Source organism: Erpetoichthys calabaricus, chromosome 11 (assembly GCF_900747795.2).
Source record: "Erpetoichthys calabaricus chromosome 11, fErpCal1.3, whole genome shotgun sequence".
In the NCBI taxonomy this organism is placed as follows: domain Eukaryota; kingdom Metazoa; phylum Chordata; class Cladistia; order Polypteriformes; family Polypteridae; genus Erpetoichthys; species Erpetoichthys calabaricus.
The window spans coordinates 138,638,632-138,651,742 of NC_041404.2; the positions used below are offsets into that span (position 1 = coordinate 138,638,632).

The 13,111-nt window shown below is 44.0% G+C and overlaps 1 protein-coding gene across 2 annotated transcripts in view; it reads right to left on the reverse strand.

The window, feature by feature from the left end:
* abcc1 (ATP-binding cassette, sub-family C (CFTR/MRP), member 1) overlaps positions 1-8,169 on the reverse strand; it is a 76,497-nt gene extending 68,328 nt beyond the window's left edge. For both annotated transcript variants that reach the window (XM_028814086.2, XM_051934000.1), the window contains exon 1: positions 7,944-8,169. In XM_028814086.2, coding sequence (XP_028669919.1) covers positions 7,944-7,991 — 48 coding nt within the window. In that variant the 5' untranslated portion in view covers positions 7,992-8,169. The remainder of the gene's footprint in view (positions 1-7,943) is intronic.
* Positions 8,170-13,111: the final 4,942 nt, after the last annotated feature.

Sequence of the window (13,111 nt, forward strand, 5' to 3'; positions counted from 1 at the left end):
TCTCCATGATTGACAGAAGTCTGCTCAGGGCCCGTCGCTCTGCCACAGATGTCAAACTGTCCAGCTCTGTGCCTACAATACAGCCTGCCTTCCTCACCAGTTTGTCCAGGCGTGAGGCGTCCCTCTTCTTTATGCTGCCTCCCCAGCACACCACCGCGTAGAAGAGGGCGCTCGCCACAACCATCTAATAGAACATCTGCAGCATCTTATTGCAGATGTTGAAGGACGCCAACCTTCTAAGGAAGTATAGTCGGCTCTGTCCTCTCTTACACAGAGCATCAGTATTGGCAGTCCAGTCCAGTTTATCATCCAGCTGCACTCCCAGGTATTTATAGGTCTGTACCCTCTGCACACAGTCACCAGGTCCGTGAGGGGCCTGGGCCTCTTAAATTCACCATCAACTCTTTGGTTTTGCTGTGTTTGTAGCTTTACTATAACAATGTTCAATAAGTGCTGCCCCCTACTGGCTAAGATCATAATCATCTCTCTCCCTGGTGAGAAAGCATCATATAGATGGCCTGTTTATAGCTTTACAGAGTTCAAGGGTTGTGTGAAGGCTCTCTATAATAGTGTTCAATAAGCGCTGCCCCCTAGTGGCTAAGACCATAATCTATAATGCATAAAGCTGGAAGTAACTGTACTGCACCCTTTTTTTTTTTTTTTTATATTTTATTAATTTTATTGTAATCATTCCATACAAACAGATAAACTTTTATAAAAAAATAGGATTGAAAACAAATCAAACCCTACCCCTAGTACTGCACCCTTTGTTCGACTTAAGTTTGAGTACAGCAACATTTATGTATATAGCACATTTTCATACAAAAGATGTAACTGAAAGTGCTTTACAGGATGAAGGAAGAGAAAAAGAAAAAATGTATATATTATATACACACACACACACACACACACACATATATATATATGCATATACACACATATATGGGCGGCACAGTGGGTAGCGCTGCTGCCTCGCAGTTACGAGACCCGGGTTCGTTTCCCGGGTCCTCCCTGCGTGGAGTTTGCATGTTCTCCCCGTGTCTGCGTGGGTTTCCTCCGGGCGCTCCGGTTTCCTCCCACAGTCCAAAGACATGCAGGTTAGGTGGATTGGCGATTCTAAATTGGCCCTAGTGTGTTCTTGGTGTGTGGGTTTGTTTGTGTGTGTCCTGCGGTGGGTTGGCACCCTGCCCGGGATTGGTTCATGCCTTGTGCCCTGTGTTGGCTGGGATTGGCTCCGGCAGACCCACATGACCCTATGTTCGGATTCAGCAGGTTGGAAAATGGAAGGATGGATGGATGGATGGGTTATATATATATATATATATATATATATATATATATATATATATATATATATATATATATATATATATATATATATAATTAGGCAAGACTAATTAAAATAGAATAAAAGTAAGGTCTGGAAAAAAAAAAAAAAAAAAAAAAAAAAACACAGCAGACGGCTGGAGAAAAAAAAAAAAAAAAAAATCTGCAGGCCACGAGACCACCCAGCCCCCTCTAGGCAATCCACCTAACATAACTGATCCCAATCAGTCCTCATGGTTTTTAGGCTTCACATGCAAGAATTTGATGATGATGATGGTCATGTGGACCTCTGGCCTTCAATCCATCAATGTAGGTTAGGTAGAATAAATCAAGTTCATCATCTGCATTGTATCCGTAAGGCTGATCGAGCACATTGAGCCCACATAGAAGTGGGAGAAGAAGAAGAGAGCACATGTAAAAAAAGCATGTTGGGGTGGTGTCCACTATATAACATCATAAGAGCCAGTCTCCAGCATCAACTGATTGGGCCAACCCAGAGTTTGTTGCATAATCCAGCAGGATATAAAAATATAGAAATATGGAAACTGCTGTCTGCAATATACCAGTAAAGCATGTTGGGGTGGTGCCCACTATCAAAAGGCACTATATAACATCATAAGAAAAACCTTCTCCACCATGACCGAGTTTGAGTAACTCAAGATTTTATTACCAGGTGTGTAATTTGCCCAGGAGAAAAGAATCCCCTAAACAAACAAAATGTGTGTAAGTGGCACTGAGGAGACAAACGTGGGATCAGATAAACACAGAGGACTGTAGCCGCAAACAGGATGATGGATTATGAGGCTTACGTGTGTGTGGTCTGTGGGGAAGGCTGCAGCAGGCCTTTCAGAGCTGCATGTGTCCAAGTCTGCAGGCCTATCATCCCCATTTCATGTGATCAGAGAATACAATTTGCCTCAGTGGTGGTGGGGGGGCTGAACATTTTCTTTCCTACGTTTTATTTAAAAAAAAAAAAAAAAGCACATCCTCATTTGGTCCCTTTACTGAACTGGTGGACCTTTTGTCTTTGTTTGCCTCACATAGTCACGTGAAAAAGTAAGTACACCCCATGAAATGTTTTTTCCCCCCATTTTTTCACAAATGTGGACATATACAGATTTGATTTTCATTTAAACCATATACAGTCATATGAAACAGTTTGGGAACCCCTCTCAGCCTGCACTTTCAGCAAAAAAGATAACAGTTGTATGTCTTTCATTTCCAAGGGGTACTGCGGTGTTCTCCGAACAAAGACTTTTAGTGACGCAGTATTTAGTTGTATGAAATTAAATCAAATGTGAAAAACTGGCTGTGCACAAATGTGGGTCCCCTTGTCATTGTGCTGATTTGAATGCCTGTCACTGCTCAATGCTGATTGGTGGGATGAGCTCATCAAGCCTTGAACTTCAGAGACAGGTGTGTCCAATCATGAGATATAAAGGTATTTAAGGTGGTCAATTGCAAGTTGTGCTTCCTTCCCTTTGACTCTCCTCTGAAGAGTGACAGCATGGGATCCTTAAAGCAACTCTCAAAATATCTGCAAACAAAGATTGCTGAGTCTCCTGGTTTAGGGGAAGGCTACAAAACGCCATCTCAGAGGTTTAAACTGTCAGTTTCAACTGTAAGGAATGGAATCAGGAATTGGAAGGCCACAGGCACAGTTGCTGTTAAACCCAGCAGGTCTGGCAGGCCAAGAAAAATACAGGAGCGGCATATGAGCAGGATTGTGAGAATGGTGACAGACAACCCACAGATCACCTCCAAAGACCTGCAAGAACATCCTGCTGCAGATGGTGTATCTGTACATCGTTCTACAATTTAGCACATCTGTATGGCAGGGTGATGAGAAACAAGCCCCTTCTGCACTCACGCCACAAACAGTCGCTTGTTGTATGCCAATGCTCATTTAGACAAGCCAGATTCATTTTGGAACAAAGTGCTTTGGACTGATGAGACGCAAATTGAGTTATTTAGTGAGAACAAAAATCGCTTTGCATGGCGGAAGAAGAACACCGCATTCCAAGAAAAACACCTGCTACCTTCTGTCACATTTGGTGGAGGTTCCATCATGCTGTGTGGCTGGTTCAGGGACTGGGGCCCTTGTTAAAGTCGAGGGTCAGATGAATTCAACACAATATCAACAAATTCCTCAGGATAATGTTCAAGCATCAGTCACAAAGTTGAAGTTACACAGGGTTTGGATATTCCAACAAGACAATGGTTTCCATCCAAGGAGTTTTTGCGAAAAAATATTTAGCGCTTCAAATTGTTTTATCGATATAGCTGATGGAAATGCTAATTACCGATAAAATGTTGTTCATGTCGACAGAATATTTTTCCGTTTAACTTTAGCGCATAAATTCCATATCGATACTTCAGATGTCGCAAAAACTACATTGGAAACACTTTTTGTCGGAAAAAAGGGCTTTAGCGCAAATAAATGTGTCACATTTTCATCACGTGCAATCAAAACGAGAATGGCGGAGCGGTTCGCATGGTCTGATGAAGAGTTTTTTTTTTTTGATTAAACGTCATTATTTTGTATTAATTCAAATTTCAGTTTTAATTAAAAACCTTAAGGGAAGCAGGTTCCAGTACTAATTCAGTTGTTATCGCACTGAGAAGGGATGTTGAAAGGTAGGCTCACCTGTACAGATGCGATGCTGCAAACACAGCTGCATCATGGGCACTTCCAGGAGTGCCAACGCAAATGTCTCGTATCATGCACCTGTCATCAACAAGGGCCTGGAGAACAATAGATGGCCACCCTTTGCGATTAATGTAATCGCGGTAGCCTTCCATCGGGGGAAGAATAGGCACATGCGTGCCATCCAGCGCACCGTAAATCTGTGGCACAAGATGCACCAAGGAATTGCGATATGCAATTTCATTGGCCTCCGCTACAGTCGGAAGTCTGATATAACGCCGCATTAATTTTTCTTTAATAGCGGTGCACACAGCATATACACATCGATGGACGGTAGTTTTACTAACCCCGAAAGTTTCTCCAACTACTCTATACAGTACTCGGCGCAGGTTGCCAGCTTGTAAAGGGCGATGGCAATCCGCTTTTGGGTTGGAACCGGTGGTCGGTGGCAACCTGTGATGGGCGCAACATCAGGATTGATGAATCCACACAACATCTCAAACGTCGGCCGTGTCATTATAAAATGTTGCAGCCAGAGATTTTCTGTGAAGTGTCTCTCCACCACCTCCTCCCAGAAGGTCTTATTCCGTCGTCTCTCCCATACCCGTGGGTTTCGTCGCACTGGGGTACTTTCTTCGAGCTCTAGGGCTATCAGACAAGCAACTGCTTCATTCTGCTGTCGTCTTCAGATATTATGTACAATTCCAATTATTTGTGAAACTGAAATAACAGTAAGCTGGCAAATTTCAAAAAACTGTCTGAATAATCTCTCCATTTCTTTGTTTCTTTGTTTAGTGGAGGGGGTGTAACGTGGAAAACAAAAGGTAGATAATTTGCGACATACACAAAATTATGTATGGAAACGGCTCAAGGGCAGATTTTTTCCGCAATACAACAAAACTTATGCGACAGTTCGTTTTGGGGGGGGATGACGTCATCACGCACACCATTTTATCGATAAAAAGCCAGTTTGATGGAAACAGGCTGGAGACAGCAAATTTCGCACATTTTTTTTACGTATATTCTGTTTGTCGATAACAAAACGTCGCAAAAAACTGGATGGAAACTTAGCTAATGACCCAAAACACAGTTGGAAATCTACAAAGACATTCATGCAGAGGGAGAAGTACAATGTTCTGGAATGGCCGTCACAGTCCCCTGACTTGAATATCATCGAAAATCTATGGGATGATTTGAAGCAGGCTGTCCATCAAATTGAACTGAACTGGAGAGATTTTGTATGAAGAATGGTGAACAAGACCTCCATCCAGAATCAGACACTCATCAGAGGCTATAGGAGGACAGCGTCGAGAGGACAAAAGGAGGCTCAACTAAGTATTGATGTCATATCTCTGTTGGGGTGCCCACATTTATGCACCTGTCTAATTTAGTTATGATGCATATTGCATATTTTCTGTTAATCCAATAAACTTAATGTCACTGCTGAAATCCTACTGTGTCCATAAGGCATGTCAGATATTAAAAGGAAGTTCAGCCAATGAGAAAACAAAAATCCAAAGAATTAAGATGGGTTCCCAAACTTTTTCATATGACTGTATATAGATAAGGGTGACGTAACATACCAAACATTACGCTTCGTTTATTTTAATTATACAAAAGGACAAGAAAATTAAAACAAATGCAAATTTCACACGTGGAAAAAGTAAATGCACCCCTACATTTATGACTACCTCAGGTGCCTCAAATTAGGGTGCAAATGATTAGAACTTCATTAGAGGGGATCTCGCCTGCACCAGTCCGATTTAAACCGGTTTGCTATTTCTTCTTGAAGTGTGTGTTATTACCATGCCCGAGATCCAAAGACCTCTCTGAGGCCCCCACAAAGTAGGTTATTACGCCTAGGAGTTGCGGATGGGATTTAAAAGGGATTGTCAAACAATTAGAAATCAACCACTCGTCTAAACGTGGAGAAGATTTTAACAATTGCCAGCTTGTCCAGACCAGGCCATCCTAAATTCAGCCCTAAAGCAGAACATATGATGCTGAAAGAAGTGCTCAGAATTTCATCACAAGACCTCCAGATAACTCTGTGGTCACTGTTGATGATGTCAAAGTGCCAGAGTCTATCATTAGAAAGTGGCTGCACAAATTAGATCTACATGGGAGGTGTGCCAGGAGGAAACATTTGCTGTTCAGACAGAACATCAGGGCACAGCCAGGATTTCTAGAATGAAGTGCTCAGGATAGACAGCATTTGATTAGAAGAACCTGATAGCAGCTGTAAACGTAAAGGAAATATTGTGGTTTGGGGCTGCTTTCCAGCATTAGGGCCTGAGCAAATCATCATCATAGAATCCACTAGGAATTCTTCATTGTACCAGAGGCAGCTTTAGGATAATGCAAGACCGTTTGTCAGAAGAACAAAGCTCAGACGACAGTTACCTTTCCAACATGACCCTAAACACACCAGGAAATCCACCAAGGAATCACTAAAAAGGAAGAAATGGAGGGTTCTGCAATGTCCAAGACCCTGCTGGGGGGTTTGAAATGGGCTGTGCATGCATGACACCCCTCAGACACCGCACGGTTGAAAGGAGGTTTGAGAGAAACTTTCCCCTAGTTGATGTTAAAAGTCCAGTTGACAGTTATAGGAAACGCTTATCTGAGACGACAACACCAGCCGTTAGAGCCATGGGGTGACTTTACCACCATGATGGAAATAGCATATCTGTTCACTTGTTAGATAAATCATTGCAAAAAGAAATTTCCACTCCCCCCCAATTACAACTTCTTTAACTAAAGATAATGTTTTAAATGAAGATCAGATCTTGATTGGTCAACATCTTCTTCTATCGGCTGCTCCCGTTTGGGGTTGCCACAGAAAAATCATCTTTTTCCAAACCTTCCTGTCCTCGGCATCTTTCTCTGTTACACCCACCACCTTCATATCGTCACTCACCACATTCATAAACTTTCTCTTAGGCCTTCCTCTTACATGGCAACTGTATCATATGGTTTATTAAAAAAAAATTAATAATAAAACACAAGCACATTTCATTAGGGTGCACTTTTTTTTTTTTATGTACAGTCATGTGAAAAAGTGACACCGCACAAGCAAAAATGTACTTTTGACAGAAAACAGCTGAATCACCAGAGAGACGTTTTCTGAACAGTTCCAAGTTAGCGCATAGATGAAATAAAAGTGATGACTCAGATTCATGAATGAAAAGAATTCTGTGGCGTTTCATCACGTGCTTGCTGGGCTGAAAGGTCTTCCTCTCCCTTGTCAAACTCCTTTTCTAATTTTAACAAGCATCAGCATTCATTAACAAAACCTTCTACCTAAAATCTGTCCCTTCTCTACACATAGGATGTTCGGGGGCTCATGCCCCTTATGGAAGAACCGGACACGACAGAAACCAAGATAAGGAGAATGACGTTACATCTGTGGACAAAACAAAGAACTGGTACATTCCTGGGTGGTCATTTCAGGGGCTGGCACAATGTTTTAGGAAAACAAAAACTAAGTTATGTTTCATTACATCAGCCAGGGATAATGTTAAGAACTGTTAGCATATGGGACGGCTTCCCCAGGGCCCACTTACACCCCAAATGCAAGATGTCCATGCTAATTTTTTTATTAAAATGTCGAGGGTATTTACACACATATCGTATAGTGTGTGATTAATATGAAAGGTTAAGCAAAGTCGTTATACTGGGATGTGTAATCAAAGCGCTGGCGTCCCGTCCAGAGTTGCTTCCTGGGTTCGTAGCCATGACCATGACTTAATAGAAAAGGTATACAAGAACTCCGGAGTATCAACATGTATTATACTATTAGCGCATCACCCTCTACCTGGGACCTTAATAGGCAACCTCCATTCAACATCCAGTACCGTAAAGGTGAACAGCGGACTTCACGTTTGCCTCATGGGGCCTACCAGGCAACTGCGCGAGACAACAAGCCAAGGCGACGGCGACGGCAAACAATCACAAGAAAATGTTTTACCCAGAAAGGATCGGAGCCGTCCAGGCTGCAGAATTCATCGAGCCCCATGGCTATCAGCAGAGCACTGTCGCTACCACGAGTGGAAGTCCAGCTTCCCCTTCAACTTCATGTCCCGACTTGCCAAACCAGAGTGTAAAAATACACCACTTCACGCGTCCCTAACAGACTTGCTTTTGCTAACGGCCTGCCGAAGATTAAAAAGACACCGGCGTCGTATTCTGAACAAGGGAGGGAAGGAGGGACGACTTGTCATTTTTCTAACCATTCATTTACGCAGATTGCATGACGTCATTCACCGTTCTCGTCTTTTCATTGGGTAGTCATTCTTTACCGACAAACTCCCGTCCCATCACTTACGCGGTTGGGCCAATAAAAGACTGCCCCTGAGGCGGATTCGTCCAGTCGCCTATAATGCCCGCCTCCTTCACTAGCAGGGAACGCCCCTCCGTCACGCGAGTCGACCGCTTTTTTGAAGAACTTCGAAGACGCGCATTCTGGCACGTGAGTGAAGCTGCCTGAAGCCGGCCGGTTCTTCTTCGCTGTCCTCTTGAATAACATAGCGGTTATTTAACAATGTCACAGGCTTTGGGTTGAACCAATTGCCAAATGACAGATTAGTGCTTTAGAATGGAAAGATCCTTTCCATATATATTTTTTAATCTTCATTTTTTTTCATTTTGCCAATCCAGAAATAATGAGTGTTTTATTCCTTGGTTTCAAAATATGAATTATGCTTTCTCGTGACTTACTTATTCCTCCTGTGGGCTGCCTCTATACCTGTTTCCCATGCAACTCAGTCAATATAACTGACAGTGCACCATAGCTAATCTCAGTGGGAAACTGAGGCTTCCTGTCAAGGTCCACTATCATATTCCAGTAGTTACTAGATGATAGGATTGGTGCTAATCAAGGGATGTTCTGTCGTCCATCTCCTGATCTAATGAAGCAAATCAACAGTTATTTATTTATGTGCTGGATGAGTTCCTTTTGCCCCCTGTCAGCATGCCTACAAGATCTCCGCTAATGCCTGGTCATGCTGCCATAGATAGATAGATAGATAGATAGATAGATAGATAGATAGATAGATACTTTATTAATCCCAAGGGGAAATTCACATTATATAGTGACCTTGTGCCAGTGCACCCTTATGGCTTGATAGAACATGCTGCTGTGTGGGGTTTGGGGCATTACTGGGTGGGCAGCCTTCAGAAGAACTGTATGAAAGACACAGGTTGCAGGGACTAGGGAGAGTGTCGTATGTCAATCTTATAAGGAAACTAAGTCTGGCTTGTGGTATCCTCCACTTGTCATTCCAGGTCAGTTCCTTGTTGACCACTCCTTCCTAGGTTGTCCAGCTTGCTTGTTGACTCTCAGTTATGGCTTTCAGCTTGTAGAGCTCATCTTCCATTTTGGCTATTTCAGAGATCACCAGTTTTTTCCTCTCCTTTCTTGAGGCAGTACACCACACCAGAAGCCAAGCCAAGACCACTTCTCCCTTTCTGCGTCCTGTCAACCACTCGTTGGAGTCTCAGTCTGCTAACAGCTTGGTCGACAGATGGTACAGCTTTCCATTTACGACCTGTTCTAACCTGGGCCTTTGCATCTCGCACTGATTGATTAGGCGTCTGTCTCATCACCAGCCTTGTCTTCTCCTGGCTGTAGCTAAGGTTGATTGACTTTAGTGGCAGTTGAATGCCGTTTCTAAAAGCACCATGGTTTGCCGAGCCACTTCCTGATGTACAGTAATTATTGGCCTTGCAGACCATCCTCGGCACTATTGTTGCTGCGATTTCACATATCTTTAGGGGCCACATCAACCTCTGGTAGAGGGCCAACTGATAACACCATACTTTAAACCATCCTGGCAACTGCTTCTGATTGATCCATCCAGGCCTTTGGTGAGTTGTTGCATGATAGTTGTTGCGATGTGCTTATATGATAATTCCGCAGCATATTGTACATGTTTTAGATACAAAAATAATTAGAGCACAAAGAATGTATAGCTTATGCCATAATACTACCGCTGGTGTGATCCTGCCTTTCAAACATGGGTGCCAGCCTCCAAAAAGCCACAAGAGGCCAGTCCTGTCTTCTTTATAGGTCTGCATTCCCAGACTAGAACTCACCCCAAGCAGCCTAGCCCCAACTCAAAAGACAGGCTTCAAGCCTGCCCAGTCCCCCAAATGGTGCCAAGACCCTTAAATTCTAAATAGCACAACATATCTCATGACTCAGGTTTCACCGCAAGTGGCAGCCTTTCCAGCAACTCCGTGTACAACTTTATCTTTCTACCTTTTTATCTATTTTATCTATTTCACTGATCACTCCTACCACTTTCTTTTATGTGGACTCATTCCCTGGACACTTTTTACTACTTGGAGATGGATTTTTACACGCAGAGACTCGTCTATTCAGTTAGTCAACTTCAAGCGCTGAGGACAAATGCCCACGCCGGTGTGGTTCACTATTTACCTGACGAGGTAAAAAGGCGGTATCGTGGCAGCAGAGCCGGATCTAAGCTAAAGACAAAGCGCCTTGTGAGAAAGTGGCGTTACAAGCCTTCGGTGCCATCTGTGATACTGGGAAATGTGAACTCACTACCAAATAAGATTGATGAACTGGCCGCACTGGTGAAAAATGTCAGGACCTACAGAGAATGCAGTTTGTTGTGTTTTTGTGAAACGTGGTTAACAACTAACATCCCAGATGCTAACGTGGAGCTACCCGGGTTTAGAACAGTTAGAGCGGACAGAGACGCAAATACCTGCGGGAAGCGGAAAAGAGGAGGACTCGCTGTCTATGTCAATACAAGGTGGTGTAACTCTGGACATGTCATTGTTGTTATTGTTTACATCCCTCCTCGGGCGGACATGGAGATAGTGGGTGACATCATCCATTCTGCTGTTGCTAAACTGCAAACGCAGCACCCCGAGGCACTTGTGCTAATCACTGGAGACTTTAACCATGTGATGCTGGACAAAACATTACCTGCCTTCTCCCAGTATGTGGATTGTAACACCTGGGGAAATAGGACTATTGACCTACTGTATGCAAACGTTAAAAATGCATACAATGCCACCCTGCTGCCTGCGCTTGGGAAAGCAGATCATAACCTGGTTCTGCTTCAGCCTCACTACAAACCAAGAGTGAGGGAGCTACCTACAACCACACGCTCATTCAGGAAGTGGTCCCCTGAAGCAGAGCAGGCTCTGAGGGACTGCTTTGGAACTACAGACTGGGATATCCTGCAGAGGTCACATAGTGAGAACATTGAGGCGGTTGTTGACTGCACTACTGACTACATCAACTTCTATATGGACATTGTAGTTCCAGTAAGAACAGTATGCTGCTATGCTAACAACAAGCCATGGATTACAAGTGACATCAAGGGCCTTTTGAACCAGAAGAAAAGGGCTTTTAAAGGCGGTGATCAGCAAGAGCTCAAGTGCGTGCAGAAGGAACTCCGAGTCCAGCTCAGGGAGGTGAAAGAGCAGTACAGGAGAAAGCTGGAGCAGAAGTAGCATAATAACAGCATGAAGGAAGTGTGGGATGGGATGAAGATCATTACTGGCTGCAGCTCGAAACAGGGTGCCACCATCAAGAGAGACATGGAGAGACCAAACCAGATGAACAACTTCTTTAACAGGTTTGACCACGCTAACCCACTCTCACCTCAGAGTACTGCACCCTCCACCCATCCTTCTGCTGACACCAGCATAGGAGAGAGTTTCCCCCCACCCATAATTACAGCAGCCCAGGTAAGTGCCTATGGCTGGTCGCTCATTGTTCCATCTAAGCTGAGTCTGTATGCGCACCGTACAATAAAGCCTGATTCTGCTGCCTGTCCTGAGACTCAGAGTGCTTTCTTTGGGGCTGAGGGTGCCCCTGATGTGTCTGCCTGCTTCAACAAGAATCGCAAAATTGCAGAGGTCACAAATGATACAACTGCGACTTCTGGCTTCCCAGCTCCGTCGTATGACAAATGCAGCAAAAGTCAATAACACAAACTAAAAACAGCACTTTAATCGATGCCGGAGTTGACATTAGGGTATCGACATGATACAAGAATAATAAACTGAAGAGTCAGTCAGGAATCCAAAAATAGAAACTTCTCCATTCACAGCGCATCACTTTTTCCACATTTTGTTATGTTACAGCCTTATTCCAAAATGGATTAAATTCATTTTTTTCCTCAGAATTCTAACCACAACACCCCATAATGACAACATGAAAAAAGTTTACTTGAGGTTTTTGCAAATTTATTAAAAATAAAAAAACTGAGAAATCCCATGTCCATAAGTATTCATAGCCTTTGCTCAATACTTTGTCGATGCCCCTTTGGCAGCAATTCCAGCCTCAAGTCTTGTTGAATATGATGCCACAAGCTTGGCACACCTAACCTTGGCCAGTTTGGCCCATTCCTCTTTGCAGCACCTCTCAAGCTCCATCAGGTTGGATGGGAAGCGTCGGTGCACAGCCATTTTAAGATCTCTCCAGAGATGTTCAATCGGATTCAAGTCTGGGCTCTGGCTGGGCCACTCAAGGACATTCACAGAGTTGTCCTGAAGCCACTCCTTTGATATCTTGGCTGTGTGCTTAGGGTCGTTGTCCTGCTGAAAGATGAACCGTCGCCCCAGTCTGAGGTCAAGAGCGCTCTGGAGCAGGTTTTCATCCAGGATGTCTCTGTACATTGCTGCAGTCATCTTTCACTTTATCCTGACTAGTCTCCCAGTTCCCCACAGCATGATGCTGCCACCACCATGCTTCACTGTAGGGATGGTATTGGCCTGGTGATGAGCGATGCCTGGTTTCCTCCAAACATGACGCCTGGCATTCACACCAAAGAGTTCCATCTTTGTCTCATCAGACCAGAGAATTTTCTTTCTCATGGTCTGAGAGTCCTTCAGGTGCCTTTTGGCAAACTCCAGGCGGGCTGCCATGTGCCTTTTACTAAGGAGTGGCTTCCGTCTGGCCACTCTACCATACAGGCCTGATTGGTGGATTGCTGCAGAGATGGTTGTCCTTCTGGAAGGTTCTCCTTTCTCCACAGAGGACCTCTGGAGCTCTGACAGAGTGACCATCGGGTTCTTGGTCACCTCCCTGACTAAGGCCCTTCTCCCCCGATCGCTCAGTTTAGAAGGCCAGCCAGCTCTAGGAAGAGTCCTGGT